General features: G+C 41.9%; 1 protein-coding gene across 1 annotated transcript in view; it reads right to left on the reverse strand.

The window, feature by feature from the left end:
- Positions 1-26,082, reverse strand: part of LOC144492565 (mitochondrial inner membrane m-AAA protease component AFG3L2-like) — a 43,193-nt gene extending 17,111 nt beyond the window's left edge. The window contains exons 1-10 of the mRNA XM_078210709.1: positions 25,775-26,082; positions 22,053-22,137; positions 20,986-21,048; positions 19,926-20,029; positions 19,046-19,195; positions 12,943-13,014; positions 10,211-10,335; positions 5,592-5,862; positions 4,732-4,869; positions 4,296-4,449 (exon numbers count right to left, since the gene is read on the reverse strand). Coding sequence (XP_078066835.1) covers positions 4,296-4,449; positions 4,732-4,869; positions 5,592-5,862; positions 10,211-10,335; positions 12,943-13,014; positions 19,046-19,195; positions 19,926-20,029; positions 20,986-21,048; positions 22,053-22,137; positions 25,775-25,861 — 1,249 coding nt within the window. The 5' untranslated portion in view covers positions 25,862-26,082. The remainder of the gene's footprint in view (positions 1-4,295; positions 4,450-4,731; positions 4,870-5,591; positions 5,863-10,210; positions 10,336-12,942; positions 13,015-19,045; positions 19,196-19,925; positions 20,030-20,985; positions 21,049-22,052; positions 22,138-25,774) is intronic.
- Positions 26,083-26,886: the final 804 nt, after the last annotated feature.

Here is a 26,886-nt window from a genome sequence, read left to right on the forward strand (position 1 = left end):
GTTTGTGTGGGTTTCCTCTGGGTGCTCCGGCTTCCTTCGACAGTTGAAAGATATGCAGCTTAGGTAGATTGGCCATGGTAAAATGCCCCTTAGTGTCCAAAGATGTGTAGATTAGGTGGATTAGTCATGGTACATGCATGAGGTTGTGGGGCTAAGCCAGGATAAAAAGGGGGGGGGGGGGGTGTAAGATGCCCTTTTGAAAAGTTAGTGGAGACTAGATGGTCTGAATGGCCCCCTGCTTATGAAACCAGAGGACTCGTAGATTGATGCCAGTTATGTCTGTAAAGCTGTTAATAGATTCATCTCACACTTGGAACTGTCCAGATCCATTTCAAAAGGGGACACTGAATGTCATTTGCCCCTTGATATGTTTACCCCTCTAGGGAAGTCAGAAGGACTGCCTAGACAATGGCTTCCAGACACAAGAACCTCCAGATGGATAATTACACTTTCATAAGCTAATAGCCAGGAAATTATTAGTCCTGAAATCAAAGCCAGTTCTAGACACTGGATAAACATCCTTTTTGAAATCATTGGGAGAGGTCACATGACTCAAGTGACCATTTTGAGAACTGTTCCTGAGAGCTAAGAAATCCTGGGTCTGCTGTTTAGCATCCAACCCGTGAATGCCAAGGAACAGAACTCCAGGCTGAGCAGCAGCCTACTCCCCAAAGCCCATCTCTGCTGGAAGATTTCCTATCATTGCCTGCAGGACTGACTCAGCCTCTTTGTTCCAACTTTATCTTGTGTGTCAGTGTCAACTATAAAGAGAACTTTGCACCTCCAGCTGAACTCGCATTTCTACGCGAAAGAACTCCTCATTGAACATTGACTCTAGATTCTGATAATCACGTGAATATTCATTTCTGTGGTTCTTGTACTGTTACTTTCCATTGTTGTAAAACTTTATTTTATTCTATCCGCAAAGGTAAACTCAACTTCCCCATTCAACATGAAATTTCCAGCCAACTTTTGCCCATTCCAAAAGGATTTTGATCAGAGACTCCTATATTGCAGTCAACACCATAGAAAGCATTCTTTCTGGTTGTATCACAGCTTGGTATGGCTCTTGCTCTGTCCAAAACCACAAGAAACTACAAAGGATTGTGAACAGAGCCCAGTCCATCACTCAAACCAATCTCCTACCCATTGACACTGTCTACACTTCCCGCTGCCTCGGAAAAGCAGCTAGCATAATTAAGAACCTCACTCACCCCGGACATACTCTTTTCCACCCTCTTCCTTCGGGAAGATACAAAAGTCTGAGGTCACGTACAAACCGACTCAAGAACAGCTTCTTCCCTGCGGCCATCAGACTTTTGAATGGACCTACCTCACATTAAGTTGATCTTTCTCTACACCCTAGCTATGACTGTAACACTACATTCTGCACTCTCTCCTTTATGTACGGTATGCTTTGTCTGTATAGCGCGGAAGAAGCAATACTTTTCACTGCATACTAATACATGTGACAATAAAAAAAACTCTTCACTGAAAAACTCCAAAAGAACTATTTCCAGGAGCCTCCACTGTTTCCCATTTCTTTGTGAGAATTCAATCCATTTGCAAGCCTAATGAAACTTCAGTTTATTTTTTCACTCATAGGCTGGATCTATCACATCTTGTCTTCTTGCCAAGATCTTGCCTGAATGGTGCGTGCCCGTTGCAATGACTTATCCTGTTGCAGCTGCTTGTTATTGATTGAACTTGCTTCATTTTACAAGTCTACAGCAAATAATTTGATTGGTCGATGACCACAATGGCAGCTCTCATCTCTGTACAATGCTGCAGGTGTTTCCATGATGTCAACATTGGGACACCATTTTAGCAATAACCCACATGTCACAAACAAAAAAAGCACGCAAGTTGATCAAATACACTGGCACACTCTGCTTTTCCTCTCCCCATTTTACAACAAATGCACAAAATGGTTGAAGTATACATGCACGTACTGCATTAATGTTGATTACTCATGCCTTAAATTTATTAGTCTGAAATGTAACTCGCCACATCCTGGTTCCCAATTCACTACATGTGGTTAATGGCTAATGTACTGGAGAACACTAGTGTAATTGAAGAGCGTGCATATATATCTTCAATTTCTTAAAATCAATTCTGATTACTCTTAGATGAAGAGGTTTATTTATGGTCTGACTGATTTCCTTTTCAAATTTGATTCCCAAGGTCAATTCAAGGCCAATGACTTTCTGAACCCTGAGCTAATGAGATACTCTCTCTGTTGATGGGAAACACTTCTGCAGGTTACAAAGTATTGGCTTTAAAGTGCACAGAAAATTTACAAATAAAAGTGCAATATCAATTAACAAGTATGAGAAACACACAAAAATACACAGGATTATGCCATACAATATTTAGTTGGGGTTTTATATAGGGACTTAAAAGTAAAATGATTTGTTTAATCACATTGGCATTCAGAAGATATGCTATTTTACAACAACCATTCCAACACATAAGACAAATGAATGAAATGGCCAGATCATGTTTTGTTTTTAGGTGTTGCTCGATGGATAAACGTTAGCCAGGACACTGGAAGAACTCCCCAGCTCTTCTTCAATTAGTGTTGTGTGTTATGTTGAAAGAGCAAACGGGGTCTTGTTTAACATCTCATCTGAAAGACAGTGGACTGGATTTTCACTGAATTGGGGTGACTCAGGAGCTCTTTAAAAATAGCAGCCAAAACCAGATTTCGAAATTCCTGATCCTATTCCCGGGGTTTCCAATTTTCGAGAGTGCCTCTTAAGGGTGCGGATGGGTTTAGGTCACCCAGCACTTCGGACTTGGCAGCTCCATTGCAGGGTAAGCATGTCCTAGTCCTCTGCAATTTTTACAGTTTCTGGCCATGTTTTCAATGAGTTGTGGCTCAAGGAACCTCAGAAATCAGAGCTGGCAATCAAGCAATATTTTCTCTGGGGAAAATCAGCAGATTCTGGGTTCCTTGCCAAGCCTCATTATGTATTCCTGGCTGAAAGCTCATTCATCAATTAGAGTACTAAAACACCTGAGCCCCAGAGAAAACATTGCTTAATTGACAGCTCTGCTTTCATACCTCTGCCATCAATTCACAATGTTTGTTTACACAAATTTAAGAGGTTTCAAGTGTTTGCAGTTTTAGCTATTGAAACTTTAAAGGGTCTGGATGATTGACACTTTTATTGCCCTGTAGTAAAAAGGCTTTTTTTAAAAACATACTGCAAAGTAATGAATTACTTTTTAAGAAACACATCCTATTGTCACTACAGGGTTATTAGTCTATACAGTATATTATAGGTCAATGGGCATGAAAGTGCTACAGCTTAGCATAGGGACAAGAGTGGGCCAATGGAGGGCATGCGTAGTGTGTGAGGGCTCAGGGGCTTATTTTAACTAGGCCGGATTCCCACAGCACCGAGGCTGGCCATTTGAACAGTCCACCTTGGCACCCGTCAAACATTTTTCTGGGTCAGCTGGACCAACTCCAGGCCACACCCGGCCCCAGCAATGAAGATCCCTTCCTTGCGGGCACTTTCCCCCGGGACAGGTGGGCTGAGCTGGGAATTTTCCCGACTCCTGCAACCCATCTCAATGATGAAAACCCAGACCAGCATCTCTGATAGTAAGAACTCTATTGGTACTGAAGTGTCAACCTGTTTTATATGCTTCAGTTTCTGGAGTGGGACCCAAAGCTTTTGGAATCCAAGGAGTGTTCCCACTGAGCCAAAGATAGTATTCTAGAATTTGCAGTTTTCTCGAATATTATATTCTATGGTGAAAACCATAAGTTGTTTTTATATATTGCTTTATTCATTTACTTAATTGATCTTGCATTTTGTTAAGGCCCATGATCGATGGAATGATAGGCATAATGTAGTGGACTGAAACTAGGCAACTTGCAGCACTAGAGATTGTAGATAATCATAGGGGTAGTGGACTTTGGTCATATGGAGTTTGAGATTCCACACCCCACAACTTATTCTAGCCTATATCCAGTTTTCAACGCTTTACTTGTGAGATGCTGCATTCACTGATTCTAATTGTGAATATAATGGGCTAACTCAGTGGAGAACGTACATCACTAAAGACTGGCTACAAGTCTTCAACGTACCTGAGAACTAAGTTTGGGTGTATTCAAGTGGACAGAAAAGCATTACATGAATGCTGTGACAATATGCTCTACACCAAATCCTCATATTAGATAGAATACATACACTTCATATTATTAAATTCTTAGTCAATGTTACACTGACTTTTGTACTACTCAAATACCAATCATGGAAACTTTTACCCTTGTCACGTACCATCCATTTCAACCAGTAGCTGATTTAGAGTATTCTCCTGTTCGCTTTGTCCACCAAAGTTTCCTCTGCCCCGTTTCCTTCCAACAGCATCAATCTCATCAATGAAGAGAATACATGGAGCATTTTTCCGTGCCATTGCAAACATGTCCCTCACCTGAAATAGGAATCACCACTCAACAATTGGCAAAATCTCCAACTCACGGTTTCATAACAGGTCATGTTAAAATAAAAATGTTAATGTTTTAATATCCTTACAACAAAACCCAATCCACACCTACTGAGGCAAACAGGCATTACAAATGAATACAAAAATCCATAGACAGGTTTAAACTGCAAAACGCAAACATAAGCACTTGTGTATGAAAGAGGGTGGGGCTAAACAGTGCTGAAAAGATGCAACTCATTTCAGATGACATATAGTAGATTCCTTTCTTACCCTGGCTGGACCAACACCAACAAACATCTCCAGGAACTCAGATCCATTAACAGTTATAAAAGGAACATTTGCTTCTCCAGCTGTTGCTTTAGCCAATAGGGTTTTTCCAGTTCCTGGTGGTCCAGAAAGGACAGCACCCTGTAACCAATGAGAAATTATTATTATAGGTATTGGATACATTTAGAAACTGCAATAGAATAGATTTCTAATATACATAGAATTAAAATAAGCTCATCTATAAATAAGGGCATTATTTTTAAAATTAATTTGCAAATGCTGCAACATAAACTCAGTGTGCAAATACTCCATACATCCTAACTTTCTTAAGTTTAAAATTCTGTATATTTTACACTTGTGCATTGCACTATTTTAGTAACTTACAAGTAAAAACACATCATTAATTGAACTGCTTTTCTTTAATGAGTTAATGTGCTACATGGCAATGACCTTTCAAAGAAAGTACCAGCAAAATTAAGAAAGTGAAACAAGGAACAAATGTTTTATACAGCACTTCTCATGACCTTGGGACATCTCAAAGTGCTTCACATCCAATGAGGCACTTCTGAAGTGTTGCACTGTTCACCTCTAATGTTACGATATTCTTATCCTACTCTGTAATATCTTTCAAGGCAGTTACTGACTAAGTCAACTATCAAATAATGCGTGGAATAGGAAAGTAAGAAATTTGATGCACAATGAAATATTTTCAAAGGCACGGTGTAAATTTTGGTTTTGAGATATTCCACATGCTAAGTTGGAGAATTCTTGTAATTAAGATGCCACGCTTTCTTTTGTTGCTTCAAACGTAAAACAAACTTCAGATTATCAACACAGTTTTGTATGAAATATAGTTTCCATACCTTTGGGATCTTGGCCCCCAAATCCTGATACTGCCTAGGGTTTTTCAAAAAGTTGACAAATTCCATGATTTCTAATTTAGCTTCTTCACATCCTGCAACATCCTTGAACTTGATATCAATCTCATCTTTCAATATTTTTGCTGTTGTTTCTCCCACACTGAAGAGGCCACCACTCCGCCCCCCACGGCCTGCTGCCATAGACCCTCGCCGTAGTGTATAGACTAAAAAGCCGATGAGTAACAGTGTGGGGAACATGCTTAGCATGAACGAACTGCAGGCAAAAAAAAAAGTTTGAACAAACAAAGGAGTTAAGATAACATGACTGCATCGACCCATGTTACCATACAAATCTACCAATGAACCAACAAAATCAGAATGTGCTGGAAACACAAAGCAGGGCAATCAGCATCTCTGAAGAAAATGGATACATTTACATTACAAATGCAAACCCTTCCACGGAACTGAAAATTAAGAGGTAGCCAAGAAAATAGAATCGGAAGATGAAGATGGGGTTGGAAATATTATTGAGATGTACACAGAGAGGAATCATGAGCATTAAGTCAATAAAGAAACAAAGTGTGCAAATAGCTGAGGAAGTAGGGAGGCCTGGGGGAAGATGGAAAGACTTAAAGCCTAGGGGTCAAATTAAATCAGAGATAAACGTGAGAATAAAATTAAATTAAAAGTCTGATCTCTCTGTTCAGATGAAACGGTTGTAGAGTGTCTAGGGGAAAGATGAGATATGTACTTGAAGCCCTAATGCGAGATAGAGGTTTAGAGGAGTCATAGAGGTTTACAGCATGGAAACTTCGGCCCAACTTGTCCATGCTGCCCTTTTTTTTTTAAAACCCCTAAGCTAATCCTAATTGTCTGCATTTGGCCCATATCCCTCTATACCCATCGTACCCATGTAACTATCTAAATTATTTTTAAAAGACAAAATTATACCCCCCTCTACTACTACCTCTGGCAGCTTGTTCCAGACACTCACCACCCCGTGTGTGAAAAAATTGCCCCTCTGGACACTTTTGTATCTCTCCCCTCTCACCTTAAAACTATGCCCTCTAGTTTTAGACTCCCCTACCTTTGGGAAAAGATATTGACTATCTACCTTGTCTATGCCCCTCATTATTTTATAGACCTCTATAAGGTCACCCCTCAGCCTCCTACGCTCCAGAGAAAAAAGTCCCAGTCTATCAGCCTCTCCTTATAACTCAATCCATCAAGTCCCGGTAGCATCCTAGTAATCTTTTCTGCACTCTTTCTAGTTTAATAATATCCTTTTTATAATGTGACCAGAATTGCACACAGTATTCCAAGTGTGGCCTTACCAATGTTTTGTACAACTTCAACAAGACATTCCAACTCCTGTATTCAATGTTCTGACCGATGAAACCAAGCATGCCGAATGCCTTCTTCACCACTCTGTCCACCTGTGACTCCACTTTCAAGGAGCTACGAACATGTACCCCTAGATTTCCTTGTTCTGTAACTCTCCCCAACGCCCTACCATTAACTGAGTAAGTCCTGCCCTGGTTCAATCTACCAAAATGCATCACCTCGTATTTGTCTAAATTAAACTCCATCTGCCATTCGTCAGCCCACTGGCCCAATTGATCAAGATCCCGTTGCAATTGGAGATAACTTTCTTCACTGTCCACTATGCCACCAATCTTAGTGTCATCTGCAAACTTACTAACCATGCCTCCTATATTCTCACCCAAATCATTAATATAAATGACAAAGAACAGTAGACCCAGCACTGATCCCTGAGGCACACCGCTGGTCACAGGCCTCCAGTTTGAAAAATAACCCTCTACAACCATTTGTCATCTTCTGTCATCAAGCCAATTTTATATCCATTTAGATACCTCACCCTGGATCCCGTGAGATTTAACCTTATGCAACAACCTACCATGCAGTATTTTGTCAAAGGCCTTGCTAAAGTCCATGTAGACAACATCAACTGCACCATATAGACTCAGTGGCCGAACCCTCGGATATATCCCTGTGATTTTTAAAAGACCAAATTAACATGGGACTAAAGAGAGGTTGGAGGATTTGCTTGGCTTGTGCTACAGGAAGAATTGCCGAGGAAAAAAAACTTAATTGTGAAAGACAGTTCAGAGATTAAATGTTCCTTGGCTGAGAAAGGAGTAAATAAAGAAGCAAACCATTGGGAGACAACCTGGTTACTGGGGAATTTACTTTATACTTTGTCTACTTTATAGTGTAAGTACATATATGAAGCGTATTTTTGATTGCGTGAAAATGAAAAAGGGCAGTGTCCTGTTTTCTGGTTTTAAGCAAGTTACCTACAAAGTTATTTAGTCAAAGGCGATTTTAGTCTTTTGTTACAGTAAAAGTCTTAGAATGTGACATTTTGCCATGTCATCCTTTCAGCAATTAATTGGAAGTGCAAAATTATTTTTAAAAGTTAACGATCTTAATCGAGATTGTAACAGCAGAGGAGAATCTTTAGCTGACATAAAGAACGCTTCAGAAGTCTGTTGTGAAAGATAAGTGGCATTAAGATGTCTGATAGCCATCCATAACTTGAATGGATGAATACAGTTTAGAAAACTGCTGAACATATTTGAAACCTTTTTTTATTTATTCATGGGATATGGGTGTCTCTGGCTGGGCCAACTTTTATTGCCCTTCCTTAATTGCCCTGGAGAAGTGGTGGTGAACTGCCTTCTTGAACCAGTGAAGTCCATGTGGTACAGGTTCACCCACTATGCTATTAGGGAGGGAGTTCCAGGATTTTGATCCAATGACAGTGAAGGAACGGCGATATATTTCCAAGTCAGGATGGTGAGTGGCTTAAAACTCACCACAAACTGGATGTGGCATAACTGCAGAGGTTAGATCTGATCCGTTGGTCATGGAATGGCTTAACTTTGTCTATTACTTACTGCTTATGTTGTTTGGCATGCAAGTAGCCATGTGTTGTAGCTTCGCCAGGTTGACACCTAATTTTTAGGTCTGCCCAGCGCTGCTCCTGGCATGCCTTCCTACACTCTTCACTGAACCAGGGTTGATCCTCTGGCTTGGTGGTAATGGTAGAGTGGGGATTATGCCAGGCCATGTGGTTACAGATTGCATTTGAGTACAATTCTGCTGCTGATGACCTGCAGTGCCTCATAGTTGCCAAGTCTTGGGCTGCTATATCTTTTCAAAATTTATCCCATTTAGCACAGTGGTAGTTCCACCATAATAGAGAATATCCTCAATGTGAAGATGGAACTTCATCTCCACAAGGACTGTGCGGTGGTCACTCCTACCGATACTGTCATAGACTGATCCATCGGTGGCAGACAGGTTGGTGAGGACGAGGTCAAGTATGTTTTTTCCTCTTCTGGTTCCCTCACCACCTTCCGCAGACCCAATCCAGCAGCTATGTCCTTTAAGACTGGTTTAGCTCAACCTGTAGTGGTGCAATGATGAACACTGAGGTTCCCACCTTCACTGCTTCCTCCAGTGGGAAAGGACATATCTAAGGATGACGATAGTGGTGTCTGGGACGTTATCGGTAAGGTATGATCCCATGAGTTTGACTATATCCCAATTGTGTCAAAACCTCCTACAAAAAAGACTTTACAGGGTCAACAGCACTGAGTTTGCCTTTGTTGTTTCCAGTTGATGATGGGTGGTCCATCTGGTTTCATTTCTTGTTGATAACTGAATGGCTTGCTAGGCCATTTCGAGGGCCGTTTACATAGCTGTGGATTTGGAGTCACACGCAGGTCAGATTAGAACAGCAGGTTTTCTTTCCGAAGTGACATTAGAGAACCAGATGGATTCTTATGACAATCGGCAATGGTTTGATGGTCCTCATTAGACATTATTGATTGAATTCAAATTCCAGCACCTGCCTTATGGGATTCAAACCTGGGTCCCCAGAGCATTGTTCTGGTTCTCTGGATTTCTAATCCAGTGACAATAACACTGTGCCAACACCTCCCTTATCTGGTGTATGTTTATTTTGTACAATGCCTGAAAGCCCTTTAAATTATTTAAGGGTCTGGAAATCCACCATCCAGTTGCATACCTCCAATTCTACAATATAATTATTAAATAACACTGTTCACTGTGGTAAATCACTAAAAATTAAGCCTTACTCTATACAACGATTTGCAGAATGTCATTGAGGTTTTTGACGAGTTTAACTAATTAAACAGGAATTGTTGATTTTCAGGGAATCTGGCTTGAGTTACCAATCTAGACAGTAGGAAAGAAATAAATTGTGTGCAGTTGAGGAGGCACTATACTGCTTTAATAACCATCTCTTACAACAGCAAACAAGATTTGATGCCTTTGAGATCAGTAACTCCTCAAAGTCAAGATTGTCCCCATTTCCTGAATACCAATACCCAGCTCAGAAATACATTTCCCAGTCTGCCTGCTACAGCAATCGTAACAGGCAAGGGGCGGACCATGAAAAGGTCTGTTGACCTCTGGGTGGGACTTTCCAGTTTCGGGGCGAATGTGGCGGGAAAATCCCGCCCTTCAAGTCACTAGACTAGACATACAACTGTACAAACACTTCAACACAAGTCCTCATCCTTATTTTAAAATGGTCATAAGCATACACACATATTTGGTTCCCGACTTACCCGTCACTCTCGGTGTTGTAGACCACAGCTGCACGATTTGCTGGTTCAATTCCTATCTCTTGTTGCACATTTTCTAAATTGCGCTCAAATGTATCGACACTTCCAATGTTAAACCACACGTAGCTCTAGGTGGATAGGGGATAGAATACCAAATTAATAAGCAATCCTGTAATCTATGCTCCGACATTTGGTCTAGAAGGTCGAGAAACAAATTGGGTAATTTATTAAAGTTTTACTTCAACAACATCAAATATCTAACTCTGTATTGAGAGATCTTTTTGAAATTCCCTGAAGCACTAACTAAATTTGCATAAATTGAATCTTAAATAAGTAGATTATCAGCTGTGTTCGCTGCCAACACCGTGCACACACAAATGTACCATTTTGCTCCATGACATCATTGCGAGCCATGCAGCAGGCCAGGAGCAGAGATGCTCATCAAACAGATATTAAAGATAGTGGTTGGAAAAGCCTCACCTTCTCTGAGCTGGGCGGAGGGAAGGAATGGAGCTGGGGAAGGAAAGAAGGCTTCAGATCCACTCCGTGATAGCCGCAATTTCAGATTACAACCTCTATATCCCGCATTTGCAGCACCGTGGTTTCTGCTGGTCGGATCTTATTCAGATCCTGAAGCCGAACACCCAGTTTCTGAGCCCCAAGGAGGGCGGGCCGTTGACGCTCCTTGCAGTTTCTGAATCTCCCGCACCGGAGCCTTTTCCCTTAAACCCAGGCCTGTCAGTGGGAAGCAGCCTTGGGGCCACCAAGTGGATCAGAAGCCTCTCCTCCTTCCCCATCCCCAGAAACTACAGGCAAATGTCAGAAATGTCAGATGGTTTTGATTTGATTTATTGTCATATGTATTGACATACAGTGAAAAGTATCATTTCTTGCGCACTGTACAGACAAAGCATATCATTGAAAGAGAAGGAAAGGAGAGAGTGCAGGATGTGTTATTGTCATAGCTAGGATGTAGAGAAATATCGACTTAGTGTGAGGTAGGTCCATTCAAAAGTCTGACAGCAGCAGGGAAGAAGCTGTTCTCGAGTCGGTTGGTACGTAATCTCAGACTTTTGTATCTTTTTCCTGACGGAAGAAGATGGAAGAGAGAATGTCCAGAGTGCATGGGGTCCTTAATTATGCTGGCTGCTTTGCCGAAGCAGCAGGAAGTGTAGACAGAGTCAATGGATGGGAGGCTGGTTTGCGTGATAGGTTGGGCTACATTCACGACCTTTTGTAGTTTATTGCGATCTTGGGCAGAGCAGAGCCGTACCAAGCTGTGATACAACCAGAAAGAATGCTTTCGATGGTGCATCTGTGCATGCAAATGCATTTAAATCACCGTTGCGCCCGTTTCAGGCGTGAATCGGATCGCAGCCATTTTCGGGCCTTGGTAAAGTGAGCATCTGTGCGGACGTAGATCGCGTTAATGGCCTCACGCCCGACTTCACCAAGTTTTCGACGGAATGGCAAAATCGGGCCCTCTATCTCATTCCTGTACTCTGTCTCGTCATTGTTTGAGATCCGACCCATTACAGTGGTGTCGTCAGCAAACTTGAAATCGAGTTGGAGTGGAATTTGGCCACACAGTCATTGGTGTATAAGGAGTACAGCAAGGGGCTGAGAACACAGCCTTGTGGGGCACCATTGTTGAGGAGTGAAAACAAGTAAGTCTGAACTGTTAGGACAGGGAGAGGCTGCGTCTGTCTCCTGCAAATTACATCACTGGTTTTCTGCACATGTGCAGACAGCTTTCAGTGGCCATCTTGCACAGCCACCTTGCACTGACAGGTGACACAGTGTAGATTCCTCTACAGGGATGATAGGAAGCACAGATAAATATAGATGGACTGAAACGTTATATATTATTATTTGACCTGACATTTGGATTCAACTGCATTGTTCTATGTGAAATATGTTTGGATGGCATCAACTTGGCTCTGAAAGAGCAGCACACACCTGCCAACAATCGAGTACAAAATGGTCATCTCAGAAAAGCTACAAAATGAAAATAACTTGGAGTTAAGCTCTATGACAGGGCAATGCTGTACAGCAAGTGCTAAATGTGGTCCTCTAGGGGTAGCATTCCTCACCTTGATTGGCACAAACTAATCAACCCATCAAATAAGAAAGCAGTTTTAAAACTCAGTATGGTTCCCCTGTTCCTTAGTTTAGAATACATATAGCAAACAGTTGGCTTTAGAGGGGGGATTAAAAGGAGAAAACAATCAGATATATACTCCGGATTTCCAGGAGAACAACAGTCATGGCCTGAGTGTGCACTTTAAAAAAAATATCAACTGCTTTTAAATATATACTCACACTTAATGATGCTTCAGAAACGTTACAAGTTTATATGAATCTTCACCTAATGTATTCCTCTAAAGAATTGCCCTTTTTTTTTTGCATTTTATAACAAAATTCCATAGCAGCTAAGAGCTGTAAGCACGAGCTCTTAACTCAGATTAATACAGCTTCAATGTGTATTCACTAGGCTTGCTGCAGGGTACACTGAATGCTGGGACATGAGTGCCCTCTATTGGCTGGACTCACTTTCAACATTAAAATAAAAACATAAAATGCTTGGTAATGCTCAGCAGGTAAAGCAGCATCTGATGAGGAGAGAAGGTAGGAGTAATGTTGCAGGTCTGTGTGCTTTTATCAGAATCCTTCATCAGAAAAAGATTTTTCACTGTACCCAGGCAAAAAAAAAGTGTAGGTTAGTTTAGACTTACAGCATCAGTTGTAGTTCCTGGAGTGAAAATCACCCGCACAAACTGCTTGTTGACAACTTCCAGGCGATCGACCTGAAACAACAAATGGACAGAATGCAGAGAAGTCCTGTGTCAGCAAAAGTGAGACACGTGTTTCATCAATAACTCTGAAAAGGTGATACCTTAACACCACAGAGAATTGTCACAGTTTCTGACATTTTGATCTGAATATACAACAAGACCCTGTTCATAGCTTTCCAATTAAAATTCACACTTCCCCAAAACCCTGTATGAACCTTCAAAGGAGGAACGGAGCAAATGTCTTTACCTTCAGCAGAGAAATTTCCTCAAACCCGAGGTCACATTGCTGAAATGGTAACACTCAGTCTGTTCTTACTAAAACTGTGAAGCTGTATTTCATATAACTGAAGTGGCAGAGTGAACCTCTCAGTCCCAGCAAGGTGGGCAATAAATACAGGCATTTTGAACAATCCAGAAAATAAATAAAAATAAAAGCAAAAGGTTACTTTAATATAAAACCCGACAGTGTTAATGTTTTCCATTGCGTAAAAAGATTGAACAATTTTCCACACACGGTTTACAGGTCAGTTACAAAATAAACAGTTAAGTATATAATTAATAGTAACTATGAAATTTAGGGATTTTGGTTTCAATAACAAATTGAAAGGGACAAATTAATATCAGTAAATTCAGTGGCAGCACTTGTAATGGCAACAATCTGCTGAATCAGCCAAGCACAAAAGGTAATTACCGTCTGCACCATTTCACTTTGTGTGATGCAATCATCACACTGGGATGCAAACATCCCAGTTATCAAATGGGCAGATTTCAAACAATATGGTAGAACTTATTATTCTTGGCAAGATGCTGAAGTCAATCATCATGAAACTAATCATTCAGGAAAATTGAATATAATCAAACCTAGTCAACATGGTTTTATGAAAGGTGAATCATGTTTGACAAATTTGCTCAAATTCTTTGAGGATGTAACAGCGGGAGTAGATAGAGGGGAACTTGTAGATGTAGTGTATTTAGATTTCCTAAAGGCATCTGACAAAGTACTGTGTTATACAGAGCCCAAAGATGCTGGCAGACCAGTCTAAGCGGTCAATCCCAAAGTCTAAGGGTGCGATCTTACCAGCCGTTCACACCACGCTCCCCGCTGCAGTGAGGAAGGAAATTTGGCACCCAACCAAATCTCCGTTCACTGCAGCAGAATGGGAAAATACTGCCGGCGTGAACGGCTGTAACATTCTGGCCTTCTTTGAGAACATTACGTGCGCAGTAGACAATGGGGAACCTGTGGATGTGGTGTATCTGGATTTCCAGAAGGCATTTGACAAGGTGCCGCACCAAAGGCAGCTGCATAAGATAAAGGTGCACGATGTTACGGGTAACGTATTAGCATGGATAGAGGATTGGATAACTGACAGAAAGCAAAAAGAGTAGGGGTAAATGGGTGTTTTTCTGGTTGGCGATCAGTGACTAGTGGTGTGCCTCAGGGATCAGTGTTGGGACCGCAATTGTTTACGATTTACATAGATGAATTGGAGTTGGGGACCAAGTGTAGTGTGTCAAAATTCGCAGACGATACTAAGATGAGTGGCAGAGCAAAGTGTTCAGAGGATGCTAAAAGTCTGCAAAGGGATATAGATAGTCTAAGTGAGTGGGCAAGGGTCTGGCAGATGGAGAACAATATTGGTAAATGTGAGGTCATCCATTTTGGAGGAATAACAGCAACATGGACTATTATTTAAATGGTAAAAAATTGCAGCATGCTGCTGTGCAGAGGGACCTGGGTGTCTTTGTGCATGAATCACAAAAAGTTGGTTTGCAGGTGCAGCAGGTTAATTTGCAGAAGGCAAATGGAATTTTGTCCTTCATTGCTAGAGGGATGGAGTTTAAAAACAGCAAAGTTATGTTGCAGCTGTATAAGATGCTGGTGAGGCCATACCTGGAGTACTGTGTACAGTTTTGGTCTCCTTGCTTGAGAAAGAATATACCAGCACTGGAAAGGGTACAGAGGAGATTCACTAGATTGATTCTGGAGTTGAGAGGATTGGCTTATGAGGAGAGACTGAGTAGACTGGGGCTATACTCATTTGAATTCAGAAGAATGAGGGGAGATCTTATACAAACAAAGATTGTGAAGGGAATAGATAAAAGCAGGGAAGCTGTTTCCATTGGCAGGTGAAACTAGAACTAGGGGGCATGGCCTCAAAATAAGGGGAAGCAGATTTAGGACTAAGTTGAGGAGGAATGTCTTCACCCAAAGGGTTGTGAATCTGTGGAATTCCCTGCCCAGTGAAGCAGTTGAGGATATCTCATTGAATGTTTTTAAGGCAAGGATAGATGAATTTTTGAACAGTATAGGAATTAAGGGTTATGGTGAGCAGGCGGGTAAGTGGAGCCGAGTCCACGAAAAGATCAACGTAATCTTATTGAATGGCAGAGCAAGCTCAAGGGGTCAGATGGCCTACTCCTGCTCCTAGTTCTTATTCTGACCTAGGTCTGAGCATCCGAGAAATTTTTCACCAGGTGGCATTGTTGATAGTGGCAGATTTCAGGTGACTGAAGACTGAAAAATTGCTTTGATCCAGTCCACGCTGATCTACTTTCTGTTTGGAGATATCTATCCAAAAACCTTTCTCCCACTCATTCTGAGCTAGATCAACTGCACAAGCATTCAGCATATCAATGGAGGCCCTTAGCAAGCTCGTTGAAGTGCGCAATCTTTAGACAAGTGGTCCACAGAACAGGACCCCACCCCTGTCATTATAACACAATGTTAAAAGATAGTAAATGCCCTCATTTAAAAGGAACAGAAGGAAATAAGTTTGTTTATTTAATTTAAACATTTTGCATTTTTAGGCTAACCGTTATTACATGAACATCATCTTCAGATAATTTTTGGTGTATTTTTATTTCGATATGTCTGGCAACATGAATATAACATTTTCAAGTTAACATTTCATTTAATTTTCCCTACTTTTCTGAAGCAGAGAATAGTTGAAATGCTTATCTAACCAGAGCAGAAGAATCATTTAAAAATATCAAAGGGAATTTCCCTGAACAGAAACACATTGTAAGAGTTCTGCAAAACAAGATGTCCCTTAAAGATTATGAGATCTGTTAAGCATCACCCACAATATAACGATGATTTCACCCAAGGTGTACCGTGGCATTTAACTGGGACACACTCAGAATAACTTGCCCATGACCTTTGGCAAATCATTGTTATCTTAATGCCAGGGTTGGTTTGAAAGCATTCCAGTTATGACGTTTCATGTTCAAGTGTCACTTAGTACAAGCAGACATGCCAAAGAGATCAAACAGGACAAGTCTGGCTGTCAATAAGACGTGAAAAAAAAATCAAAACGTTTTTTTGTTGCTATTTCAATTTGGACTTCTGCTGAACCACAAAATGGCTTCCACAGGTGACATGACTCAAGGCTGGAAATTGGTTCTGGGAGACAGCAACAGAAATTGCAAGAACAAAAAATCCCCACTCTTGACCTTGTAGAATTTCACACCGTATTGTAAGGCCATATTATAATCACAAAACTAGGTGACTATAGTTGAACAGACTCCTCCAGCTGGGACAATAACAAAGACAGACATGTCAAAACTCATTATACCTGAAGAAGCATTAAGAGCCACAATTTTGTTCCTCAGGGAAACAATGGATTTTGGCCAGAAGCACAGAAACGTAATTTAACTCCATAATGGGCCATGTCACATGACCTTGTGCTTCTAGTCTTTTGTGTTGTTTAATATTACATGTCTAGCCACATAGCTCAGACTGCTGCTTTAACACCCACTAGAAAGATTGCCACCAGCTCCTGGCTGACCAAGCACCGGTCACCACTTCTCAAAGCCTGTTTTGATTTTAAAAGTCGCCAGTCATAAGCAGTTCAAGCACAGAATCCCCATTGTGCTATGTCAACATTCTTTGCCAGGATTTGTGTTGCTGTCTCCAACCAAAAATGCATCTGGAAAGAGCTCTGCCACGAAGGAAACGCACTCATTTTGGCTTCTCAGACTTTGGAAATCTTGTGAACTAATATTCATTTCTGTGTTTCTTTTACTGATGCTGCCCATAAATGTAAATCATCTTCTTTTCCATCTCCTCCCAATTGTGTTGTGAATGCTCCCCACCCTCGGGATTGAATCTAAATAAATTAACCTTCTGAGTTAGTCATAACGTGAGTTTCCTGCAAGTTATTATTAAATGGGATCACACAAACCGAGGGTTAAGGGAAAAACACCACAACCTAGTTTTAAAATTATTCAAAAACACCTCTGCTTATGGACAAATAGGAAGAGGGTGGCACAGTGGTTAGCACTGCTGCTTCACAGCGCCAGGGATCTGGGTTTGATTCTCTGCTTGGGTCACTCTCTATGTGGAGTCTGCATGTTCTCTGTGTCTGCGTGGGTTTCCTCCGGGTGCTCCGGTTTCCTCCCAGTCTGAAAGACGTGCTGGTTAGGTGCATTGGCCATGCTAAATTCTCCCTCCATGCACCCAAACAGATGCCGGGGTGTAGCGACTAGGGGATTTTCGCAGTAACTTCATTGCACCGTTAATGTAAGCCTACTTGTGACACTAATAAACTAAAATGAAAACTCTCTCCTGTCTAACACCATTGTGATACCACCATCCAAAATAATAGGTCCATGATTCCATTTAAAAGGGAGGGGAATGGAATATTAGATAGATTGTTCAAAGATAACACAGGTGCGACGGATTGAATGGCCTCCTTCTGTGCTGTAAAATTTAATGATTTACTGATATCTGCAGGCCTGGCACACCTACCTGTCAATGGCTGCAGTGTATTGGCTCTGCAGCCTCCACATCAGCTGCTTACAGATCTGTTCCATCTGCTGTAAGGATGCTGGCACCCAACCTGCACCATAGGGACAGCATTGTCAGTGGCGGCAAGATTACCAGCACACTCAAATCTTTTGTTTGCACCTCCATCCAGTCTAGCACACGGGTTATCAGCAGTATCAGCCAATACACTGCCTGCTGAAACGTGCAACAAGTGACTGTTGCCTGGCCAATATCACTATGTTAGGTGGGGGGGGGGGCGGGGGTGTGTGTGTGTGTGTGTGTGTGTGTGTGTGTGTGTGTGTGTGGGTTGATTCCCAGCTTGGGTCACTGTCTGTGTGGAGTTTGCACATTCTCCGTGTCTGTGTAGGTTTCCTCCGGGTGCTCCGGTTTCCTCCTACAATCCAAAGATGTGCAGGTAAGGTTGATTGGTCATGCTAAATTGCCCCTAGTGTCAGGGGGATTAGTAGACTAAATGAGGGTTACGGGAATAGGGCCTGAGTGGGATTGTGGTTGGCACAGACTCGATGGGCTGAATAGCTTCCTTCTGTACTGTAGGGATTCTATGAAGTTCCCAGTTCATGAGAGAAACTGCTCACAGCATTGAACCTGACCACCAGGTTGTAATGGTGTGTTCTGAGGAGTGCACCCTGGACGGCTCTCCTTAAACAGCAGCACCTCCATCCTGCCACTCATCAAATAGAGAGTGCATTCTCAGTTACACTGTTTCATCACTTTGTTACAAACTCAATTTCCTGCCTCAATATATATTTTGCCTCATTGATTTAGAAAGTCTTTGAAAATATTCCCTGCATCAATTACGTCTTCATTAAAGCTATACTGATTTTCTGTCTTGTCACATCATTCTCGAAAGTGAGGCAGAATCTGACTCCCATAAAGATCCCGTGAAGCTTGTGAGAAAATCGGCTGATGTAAAGCACACCATAGCTCCAGATGGAGCCATAAGAGTCAAAAGAATCTATGTTCGTGCATCTGATGTCAGTTCAACTGGGAACATCACAACTGAGCCATATTGCTGCCTAGTTTAATTTCTACTTTCCAACACAAAATAGAAGCAGGAAACATGTGAGATCACCCAATCTGTCAGCAACAAGGGCTTGAATTTGGGGTCTCCCTGTCCTGTATGGGCAAGTACCATGTCTCATGGTGTGCTGATCATTAACCATCAGGGAGACAAAGCTGTACACATGCAACATTACTTTTCCATATTGTCAAACACCTCTCCCTAGGAAGGAAGGTATTAAAATGACTTACCACACCTCGTGCTAGGTAATAATTTACAAAATCTTTCCAGGTGATTTCCCTGCCAGGGTCTCTGTAGTAGAAATACATAAATCCAGAGAAAAGTCCAGCTATCCCCACAACCAAATATCGAAATTCCTTATCATCCCATGGAAGGTCTCCCTAGAATAAAAATGTAAAATATATTTATTTCTATCAACCATTCAGTCCCTCTTAATTATTAGGCATAGATGCTACCGACAATCAAATTATTACAAGATTTCTTGGCAAGTTAACTTTCTGGTATTAAGCCTTTTTCAGTTGTCAAATACTAATAAATTGTTAAAATCACGAGAAGGAAAATAAAGATTGAAATCCGAATTAAATATCAGATTAAGTGAGATCTGCAAACTTATTCAACTAACTAAGCTATAATATGTCATGTGTTCTTGCTCAGAGAATCCCTCGGGTCATCTGTGGTATATTAGTGGTGTAACATAACTTGTCACATTTAATTGTTTAAAAAACGGGACGACTGCTTTCTCACGATTCACGTATTCAAAACACTAGAAATTCACTCAAAAAATTAAGTTAGAAGTTAAAAACATCGAAGTCACATTAGTAATGAAACTGCACGATTGACAACTAAAGCAATTCTTCAATTTAGAAACATTAAACAATAATAATAAACGCCTCACGATTAATTTGATTTTCTATGTTAATAGATCTTGTTGGTAGATTTCATCTCTATATTGAGAGTTACTGTTGGTATTTGTTTCAATTACAGAGTGATGGATAGGATTTGTGTCTCTCTCTCTGCGTGTCTCTCTTGTTTCACAAACTTTACCAAAAGGTCAGTACTAGCTGTGTCTATTGGTCCAGAACAGGTGAACTAACTTTTCCAAAAACAAACCTTCTGCAACCGGTTCCACCAGGCAGATTCCTCCTTCTTCCCACCTTTTTTGCCACTGCCTCTTGCTCCACCTCCAGTTCCTCCTGCAGACACCTTGGGGTTTTCTGCAGATGAAGGTACCACAATATTGAAAGAATGTTTGATCTTTTACCTACAAGTATTTATCTTTATTTTTATTTGCATGCAATTCGGGTATCACTGGCAACGCACCACGTATTGGCCGTCCCTAATTAACCTTGAGAAGATCTTGGTAAGCCACCTTCTTAAATCACTGCAGTCCATGTGGTGAAGGTTCTTCCATGATACTGTGAGGTAAGGAGTGCCAGAATGTTGACATAGTGATGATGAAGGAACAGCAATTTTTTCTCAAACCTTGATGGTGAGTGACTTGAGAGGGAAGTTGTAAAGTGGTCATGTTCCCATGTGTCTGATGTCCTTGTCCTTCTAAGTGGAAGAAGTGCAGGCTACTTGCACAAAACCACCCATTATGAAGTACCACTATTGGTGCAAGAACTAACTAATACGGGGTGGGAGAGGAGAGCTGGATAAACTGATGACAACTAATATAGTACAAATATGGAAAGGTAGGTTATGGTTTTGGACTAGTTATCCAGAGACCTGGTCTAATAAACCGGAGGACACAAGGTCATAGTAGCTTTAAAATAAAACTAGAAATAAAGAATCGGTATTAGTAAAACCGACAGAGAAGTTTTAAGATAGCGACTGAAAATCCAATAGTAATTAATGCCCTTTAGCAAAGGAAACTTCTTGTTTTCAACTGGCCTGATGCATTTGTGACTCAGGTCTCGCACCAAAGTGGCTGACTCTTGACTGTCCTTTCTTAGTTACCTTCCCATAATAAGTAAGATGGGCTTTGAGTACCAGCCTTGCAGGAAGACCCAAATCTCAGTAGTGAATAATAAAAGGCTGAGAGATTAAAAATTTGATCATTACAAATATTATTGGTGGAATAGTAAGGGTATTACAGAGAATAAAACAGGGAGGTGATCTATTTCATCAGGAATTGCATTTTCAGAGTCAAAACTCAGGAGTACTTTACCTTTAATGTCATTAGCTTTTGGTCCTGCTGCTTGTTTATTTTTGGGGAAATACTTCTCAAATCCTGAAACAAGAAATAATTAAATTCAAACTCTCTCTCCTCATTTCCTAATATAATGCTACTCAATTAAATAATTCCTATTATTAATTTATAAGTCCTGGTAAGGTGAAGTAAAATAAATGGCACTGGAGAAAAAGACCATGTGATATTCAGTGCAGTGGCATAGGTATTAATAGGATGTTACATCATCACAATCTGGCCCAATGTTGGTGTCAATGCTGCATTGCACACCTAGTTCAAAAGGAAAGAAACTTGGCAAGTTTTATTTGGTTGCTGAAGTATATACCACACACAGGTTTAAAGTTTATTCATTAGTGTCACAAGTAGGCTTATATTAACACTGCAATGAAGCCACTGTGAAAATCCCCTAGTCGCCACAATCCAACGCCTGTTCGAGTACACGGAGGAGAATTTAGCATGGCCAATGCATCTAACCAGCATGTCTTTTGGACTGTGGGAGAAAACCGGAGTACCCGGAGGAAACCCACACAAACATAGGGAAAACGTGCAGACTCCACACAGTGACCCAAGCTAGGAATCAAACCAGCGTCACTGGCGCTGGTGAGGCAACAGTGCAAACTACTGTGCCAACCACTGGCACCATGCTGCCCTTACCACCACGCCATTTTATTTTAAGAAAATAAAACGTCCTTGTTTAAAGTGAGCAAAATCCTTGTAACGTTGCGAGTGCCTTGTGCAAAACATCAGCCAATGAACAATGTGCTCAGATGCCATTCGAACTGCGTCTTAGACAACATGTGAATTTCATGTAAATATATTTAGTATTTGTGGATCGATCAGAATCCCTCAGAGGGAGGTTGCAGCAATCTGCCAGAACTCTATTGTTGCACTGAGGTTTACAGCAGGCACTTCACATAGCATACTACATTCTGCTATAAAGCTGCTAAATGACTCTGGAGTAGGACAAATAGCAGGGATTTTAAAAAATCATTGTATATCACTAGTTTGTCTATAGTATCAATAAAAATGGATTCATTTGCACTTACCTTTTGGTTCTTTTGAAGTGTGCAATCTAAAATTCAACATGTTTCCTTGATATCCTGGACTTCTGTTAACACATGGTCGGATATACTGGATTCAGAAAAAATAACAATTAAACTCAGCATTGGGATTCCTCGCAATCAACATCAAAATACAGCTGTTTTCTAACAGGATTACTAAATAGTTATTTTGGGCAAAGAGTCCTGGTTCAAGGCTGGTTAAAACAAAATTTGAAACTAATTTTAGTTTAAACATATTGTTTCCTTCAACTGTGCATAACTATTATCTTGCATCAATCATCTTTCAGCTAACTGTATTTCAGTTGTACTCCTTCACTAGTGTCCGTGAGACAAAAGATCATGGTAGTGTATTATGCAATCTATATTTCTAGTATTCCCTGGTTTACAACATTAAAAATATGACGCTCAAAGCATTTATCTGAATAGACAGAGACTAAATTATTTACAGCTAAATTCACTGCAACCGACAGCACCTTGTATCTAATAAGTTTCATGGACAGGTTTATAGAAAGGTTCTTGTGCCAAAAGTAGACTGGATCTTAATTCTATCATTATCGCTGGATGCCCCATAACACTGTTGAGCTAACGATATCATGTAGTCACTGCTGCAATGTGGGAAACATGGCAGCCTACTTGCACACAGCAAATTCCCATCATCAGCAAAGAGATGACGACTAGATTGTGATGTTCACCGAGGGATGAAAATTGGCCAGGACACCAGTGAGAAATCCTTTGCTCTTCTTTAAATGATGCCATGGGAAAGCGGACAGGGAGGGCCTGGATTTAATGTCTCTCGCAAAGAAAGATCCCACAGTACTGCACAGAAGTGTCAGCTTAGATTATGTTTTTTTTCTTCATTCATGAGATGTGGCTTTGCTGACTCGACGAGCATTGAATGCTCATCCCTAATTAGCCTTAAGATGGTGGTGAGCAGCTATATGAACGGAGTGGGAATGGAGGGATACAAAAGAGTGGTCTAGTTTGGACCAGGGAGCGGTGCGGGCTAATTGTTCTTTGTTTCTCGTTTCAAGGCTTCATTCTATGATCATCTTGCTGGTGCCAGTACAGAGCGAGACTGCGGATAGTTGGGAACCTGTCTCGGGGGCAGGGAATTCAGATGGTGTTCGTAAAGCAGAAGTGGAAATGAATAGGGTTGGGAAGCATTTTCTGATCAGGGCCAGTGTGATCTCCTGGACTCGTTTCGATCGCCTCAGGGGGTCGGAGAGGAATTTCCCAGATTTTTTTTTCCCCATATTGGCCCTGGGGTTTTCACTCTGGGTTTTCGCCTCTCCCTGGAGATCACATGGTCTGGAATGGGGGGGTGGGGGTGAGTTAATAGGTTGTGATGAACAAAGCATCATAGCTGTGAGGGACAGCTCGGTGGATAGGATATTAGGATGTAGATAGTCTGGAAAATTGGGCGGGGATCCTGGATTCAATCCTGGACCGGGGAGCGGCGCGGGCTTGGGGGGCCGAAGGGCCTGTTCCTGTGCTGTATTGTTCTTTGTTCTTGAACTGCTGCAGTCCGTGTGGTGTAGGTACACCCACAGTGCTGTTAGGAAAGGAGTTCCAGGATTTTGACCCAGTGATATTTCCAAGTCAGGGTGGTGAGTGATTTGGTGGGGAACTTGCAGGCAGTGGTGTTCCCATGTATCTGCTGCCTTTGGCCTCAGGTGCTCAAGTCTCTGGATTGGGATTTGAACCAGTAATCATTTGACTCAGGAGTTCGGCCTTTCTTAAAAAAATTAAGCTGCCTGATTTGAGTCTCTAAATAGCGAAATATGTGGGAATTATTTTCAAGTAAATACATCATTATGTTTCTCAAATTATTAAGAATTAAGCACTCCTATTTTTCCAGCAAAACCAGTAGCTAATGGGCAAGTTTAAGATAATCCGCTTGTTCATTCTGAAACTGTCACCATTTCCCCTCAAGCCCTCGCCGAACTCATCTTGCCCCGGAGGCCCATCTTCTGCTCCTTTGATCACATATCCACCAAACTGCTGATCACCCATCTTCCCTTCCTGGCTCCCACATTAACTGGAGTCGTTAATAGCTCACTCTCCAAAGGCACTGGCCACTATCCTTCAAATTTGTTGTCACCAGTCTCCTCCTTAGAATGATTCCACTGTCTTAACAACCTACCACTGCATAAAGTTCTTGAACATCTTGTCATCTCCCAAATCTGTGCCCAATCTTCCCACAACTGCAATACTGAACCCTTCAATCAGATTTCCACTCCTGTCATAACGCCAAGACAACACTCAAAGTCACAAATGACATCCTGTGTGATTATGACCATGGTAAACTATCCCTCCTCTTCCTTCTTGTCCTGATTGCAGACTTTAATATGGTTGGCACACTGTCCTCCTCCAGTACCTCTCTTCTGATGTCCAACTAGTGTGACTGCACTCATCTGGTTCCACTATCCATCCAATCATAGCCAGAAAATCATCTGCAACGGTTTCACTTCATGTTCCCACACCATTGCATGTACCCAAATGGACTATGCTTAGCCCCTTCCTATTACAACTCTCAACTCTTCACTGCTTCTGATTTGTCACGTCACTTGTCTGAGAGTCAGTATTCCATGAGCAGAGATTGTTTTCAATTAAATATTGGGAAGAAGAAAGCCACTGTATTAATTCCCCATCATAAACTGTTTGTTCTCTATCCACTGTCTGACTACACCAGACTATTCACAACCTTGGGATTCCATTTGATGCTGAGCTGAGCCTCCCACTCCCTATTTTCTCCATCACTAAGACTTCTTGCTTGGTAATAATGCCTCTCTGCTGCTGCCCCAGCTATGCCTTTGTTAACTGTAGATTGTTCAAATGCTCTCTTGGATGGCCTTGCATCTTGCACCAATCAACTTGAACTCATTTAAAAGCTGAGTGTCCATGCCCTAACTCACAAAAAGCCCTGTTCAGCTATTATCCCTGTGTTGGCTTATCAGTGGCTCCAGGCCAGCAAAGCCTTGATTTTAAAACCATCTTCCTTATTTTCAAATTCTACCATGGCCCTTCCCCATCTTTATAACTTTGAACAATCCCACAAATCTCTGAGATATCTGCAATTCCAAAACCACTATTTCTGGCCTCCTGCTCAACTTTAATTATTCCACCAATGGTAGCCCCAAGCTCTGGAATTTCCTTCCTCAATCTTTCCACTTATCCCACAAAACCCACCACTTTGAACAACGTTTGGGCACCTGCCCTGCTATCTCTCTATCAGGGTGACCAAGGGTCCCACATTTAATGGGGTTATTTTGAGTGTTAATCCCTCAAATCCGGAATTTCAAGGCCAAACCGTGTGAGACTTGAGTCTTAGCTGAGTGCTTGTGCAATACTGCAAGTCTGAAAGTCGGCCAGCAGGAGGAATTTAAGTTCTGTGGCACCTTAAACATCTGTGTTGGCTCGAACATAAAATTATTTAAAACTCCTTTTAACTTTCCACTCCTTAAAACCGCCCCCTCCTCAAATTGGTCAGCAGCACCCCTTCCCTGGGTGGCAATGCCATTCGTGTTGTTTGGTGGAGAGTTGGTCCACCCTGCTCCCTGTGTGACTCCATGTCTTATGGCGGGTTATACAATTCCTCTGAGGAGCGCCCTCGGTGACACAGATTCGCCCACCGACACCGCGCAGCCGGGTTTCCACCCACCGACACCGCGCAGCCGGGTTCCCCCTCCCCCCCGCCCCAATCTCACCCGGCAGCAGCCCCGCTGTCCCGGCCACAGGGCCCGGGCGAAGAGTCGCCGGCAGCCGCTCAGCTGCAGCCTGAAGACAAGCGCCATGGCCCTGGACCTGGGCCTCGGCCTCCAAGCTCAATGTCAGGCCGGCCTTGGGGGCCCTGCCGCCGCTCACACTCTCCACCAGCTCCGAGCTAAACCGGGCTGAGTCAGACTGGAGCGGACCGCCTGCCCGTCCCTCCGGTAAAGCTCAATGTTCCGAACATCTACAAGTGAGAAACACAACGACAAGAGCAACCGCAAATCAGCTCCCCGGTCCCGTCTCCAATGCGCTCCGGGTGGAGGACGTGTTCCACCACTGCGGTTCCGACAACAACTGTATCCACCCAAATCAGAATTCATTCATTCACTGTGACTGTCATTTCAATTTGATTTATTATTGTCACGTATATCAGTATACAGTGAAAAGTATTGTTTCTTTATTGTCACATATATCAGTATACAGTGAAAAGTATTCTTTATTGTCACATACATCAGTATACAGTGAAAAGTACCAACCCTACCCACCAACTCTACCTCCATTCACCTGATGAAGGAGCAGCCTCTGAAAGCTCCTGATTCCAAATAAACCTGTTGGACTTTTTAACCTGTCACATGTATCAGTATACAGTGAAAAGTATCGTTTCTTTAGCATTATACGGGCAAAGCATGCCATACATAGAGCACATAGGAGAGAAGGAAAGGAGAGGGTGCAGGCTATAGTGTTACAGTCGTAGCAGCTCGGGGTAGAGAAAGATCAACTTAATATAAGGTAGTTCCATTCAAAAGTCTGATGGCAGCAAGGAAGGAGCTGTTTTTGATTCAGTGACCTCAGACTTTTGTATCTTTTTCCCCACAGTAGAAGGTGGAAGAGAGAATGTCTGGGGTGCATGGGATCCTTGATTATGCTGACTGCTTTTCCAAGGCAGGGGAAGTGTAGACAGCGTCAATGTTTGCATGATGGACTGGGCTTCGTTCACAACCCTTTAAAGTTTCTTGCGGTCTTGAACAGAGCAGGAAAGGATGTTAAGATTTTGATAATTCTATTAATTTTTAGGTTTGTTGGTTGGCTTTGCTTTACTGGGGCTTCA

Source organism: Mustelus asterias, chromosome 4, assembly GCF_964213995.1.
Source record: "Mustelus asterias chromosome 4, sMusAst1.hap1.1, whole genome shotgun sequence".
NCBI classification, from domain to species: domain Eukaryota; kingdom Metazoa; phylum Chordata; class Chondrichthyes; order Carcharhiniformes; family Triakidae; genus Mustelus; species Mustelus asterias.